Below are 2,876 nucleotides of genomic sequence, written 5' to 3'. Positions count from 1 at the left end.
CTCCCTTCAGGTAGTTGAAGAGAGTGATGAGGTCACCTCTAAGCCTTCTCTTCTCCAGACTAAACAACCCCAGCTCCCTCAGCCTCTCCTCATAGGACTTGTGCTCAAGTCCCTTCACCAGCCTCGTTGCTCTTCTCTGGACCTGCTCCAGCACCTCAATATCCTTCCTGAACTGAGGGGCCCAGAGCTGAACACAATACTCAAGGTGTGGCCTCACCAACGCTGAGTACAGGGGAAGGATCACTTCCCTGCTCCTGCTGGCCACACTGTTCCTGATACAGCCCAGGATGCCATTGGCCTTCTTGGCCACCTGGGCACACTGCTGGCTCATGTTCAGCCTCCTGTCAATCCAAACTCCCAGGTCCCTTTCTGCCTGGCTGCTCTCCAGCCTCTCTGTGCCCAGCCTGTAGTGCTGCAGGGGGTTGTTGTGGCCAAAGTGCAGGACCCGCCACTTGGCCTTGTTGAACTTCATCCCATTGGAGTCAGCCCATCTCTCCAGTCTGTCCAGGCCCCTCTGCAGAGCCCTCCTGCCTTCTGGCAGGTTGACACTCCCTCCCAACTTGGTGTCATCTGCAAATTTGCTGATGATGGACTCAATCCCCTCATCTAAATCATCGATAAAGATGTTAAAAAGGAGCATAAAAATGAAGCATTCTGTGTTACATAATGATGTTTTAGGAGACTTCTTGTGAAATTAATGCTTAAAATACTTTAAAGAACTCTGAATCTACAGTTTGTCACAACAACTTACTAAGATTATCCCCACTTGTAACATTTTCCATTCACTCACACCGGTGCACACCAGTGTTGCACAATTTACCCTGAATATTACCATTCTGTAAACTGAATCTTGCAAAGACTGCTCAGTATGAATCCTTTAACACTATAAACAATTCCAGGGAGCTGGTAGGATATTTTTGCAAGTAAAAATATCTAATTAAGCACAGGATGAGGACAGTGGAGCACCTTTCTGTACTCTCTCAAAAGGTGGAATTGGTAAGACCAATCCTCAGGCCACAATTTGAATAAGTGTACCTACACTGAAAATACTTGAATAGGTCATTAAGTTGGTACTTGCCTAGAAGGTTTGTGGATGCCCCATTCCTGGAAGTGTCCAAGGCTAGGTTGGATGCCTTGAGCAACATGATCTAGTGGATGACATCCCTGCCCAAGGCAAGAGAGTTGGAACTGGGTGATCTTTAAGGTATCTTCCAACACAGACTGTTCTATGCTTCTATATTTATATTTCATTGCTGCAAGCAGACTGCCTCCTCCGTGTTTTTCTCTTTAGTCATAGAAGTATTTTCTTTTCTTTTCCAGGGTGTCACTCTAACAGCAGCTATTGGAGGTGCTGACATGCCTGTAGTTATTACTGTCCTGAACAGTTATTCTGGATGGGCTTTGTGTGCTGAGGGCTTTCTACTGAACAACAACTTGCTGACCATTGTTGGTGCACTCATTGGCTCCTCTGGGGCTATACTCTCTTACATCATGTGTGTGGTAAGAAGTCAGCAGAAACTCTGCTTGTTTGCTGATTAATGAAAAACCTTATTCAACATGTTTTCTAGGAAGATAAGCCACTAGATCTCAAACTGTTAGGTCTTTACAAACTAGAAAATTCTTGATTGAAACTGTTGGACTAGATGTCAGTGGTCTTTCTTTCGTTTAGAGGGAGACATAACTCAAAACTGATGACAGCCTTTGTATTTACTTGGGCATTGACGGTTTGAATCTGGGCTCAAACAAGTTTGATTACTTGTGCTCAGCTGTTTTTTTATATTCATATAAATATAAATAGATATTCATATATTCATAAATATATATATTCATATATTCATAAATATATATTCATATATTCATAAATATATAAATAAATAAATATATATTCATATATTCAGCAGCTACAGGATGGACAAGGGATCAGACCCAGCCAACATGGGTTTAGGAGGGACAGATCCTGTTTGACCAACCTGATCTCCTTTTACGGTCAGGTGACCCACCTGGTGGATGAGGGAAAGGCTGTGGATGTGGTCTATCTGGACTTCAGCAAAGCCTTTGACACCGTCTCCCATAATATACTCCTGGAAAAGCTGGCAGCCCATGGCTTGGACAGGGGCACTCTGTGCTGGGTCAGGAACTGGCTGGAGGGCCAGGCCCAGAGAGTGCTGGTGAACGGGGCTGCATCCAGCTGGCGGCCGGTCACCAGTGGTGTTCCCCAGGGGTCAGTGATGGGCCCAGTCCTGTTTAACATCTTTATCGATGATTTAGATGAGGGGATTGAGTCCATCATCAGCAAATTTGCAGATGACACCAAGTTGGGAGGGAGTGTCGACCTGCCAGAAGGCAGGAGGGCTCTGCAGAGGGGCCTGGACAGACTGGAGAGATGGGCTGACTCCAATGGGATGAAGTTCAACAAGGCCAAGTGGCGGGTCCTGCACTTTGGCCACAACAACCCCCTGCAGCGCTACAGGCTGGGCACAGAGTGGCTGGAGAGCAGCCAGGCAGAAAGGGACCTGGGGGTGCTGATCGACAGGAGGCTGAACATGAGCCAGCAGTGTGCCCAGGTGGCCAAGAAGGCCAATGGCATCCTGGGCTGTATCAGGAACAGTGTGGCCAGCAGGAGCAGGGAAGTGATCCTTCCCCTGTACTCAGCGTTGGTGAGGCCACACCTTGAGTATTGTGTTCAACTCTGGGCCCCTCAGTTCAGGAAGGATATTGAGGTGCTGGAGCAGGTCCAGAGAAGAGCAACGAGGCTGGTGAAGGGACTTGAGCACAAGTCCTATGAGGAGAGGCTGAGGGAGCTGGGGTTGTTTAGTCTGGAGAAGAGAAGGCTTAGAGGTGACCTCATCACTCTCTTCAACTACCTGAAGGGAGGT

At 47.4% G+C, this 2,876-nt stretch overlaps 1 protein-coding gene across 4 annotated transcripts in view; it reads left to right on the top strand.

Moving 5' to 3' along the window:
• Positions 1-2,876, top strand: part of NNT (nicotinamide nucleotide transhydrogenase) — a 43,681-nt gene that overhangs the window by 24,636 nt on the left and 16,169 nt on the right. For all 4 annotated transcript variants that reach the window (XM_027880866.1, XM_027880867.1, XM_027880869.1 and 1 more), the window contains one exon: positions 1,321-1,500. In XM_027880866.1, coding sequence (XP_027736667.1) covers positions 1,321-1,500 — 180 coding nt within the window. The remainder of the gene's footprint in view (positions 1-1,320; positions 1,501-2,876) is intronic.

The sequence above is a fragment of the Empidonax traillii genome, unplaced genomic scaffold (assembly GCF_003031625.1).
Source record: "Empidonax traillii isolate 1590-97213 ecotype Southwest subspecies unplaced genomic scaffold, ASM303162v1 scaffold77:size1270838, whole genome shotgun sequence".
Taxonomy (NCBI): Eukaryota; Metazoa; Chordata; class Aves; order Passeriformes; family Tyrannidae; genus Empidonax; species Empidonax traillii.
Note: the sequence above shows the minus strand (reverse complement) of the source record. Positions and strands in the feature narration are given on the sequence as shown.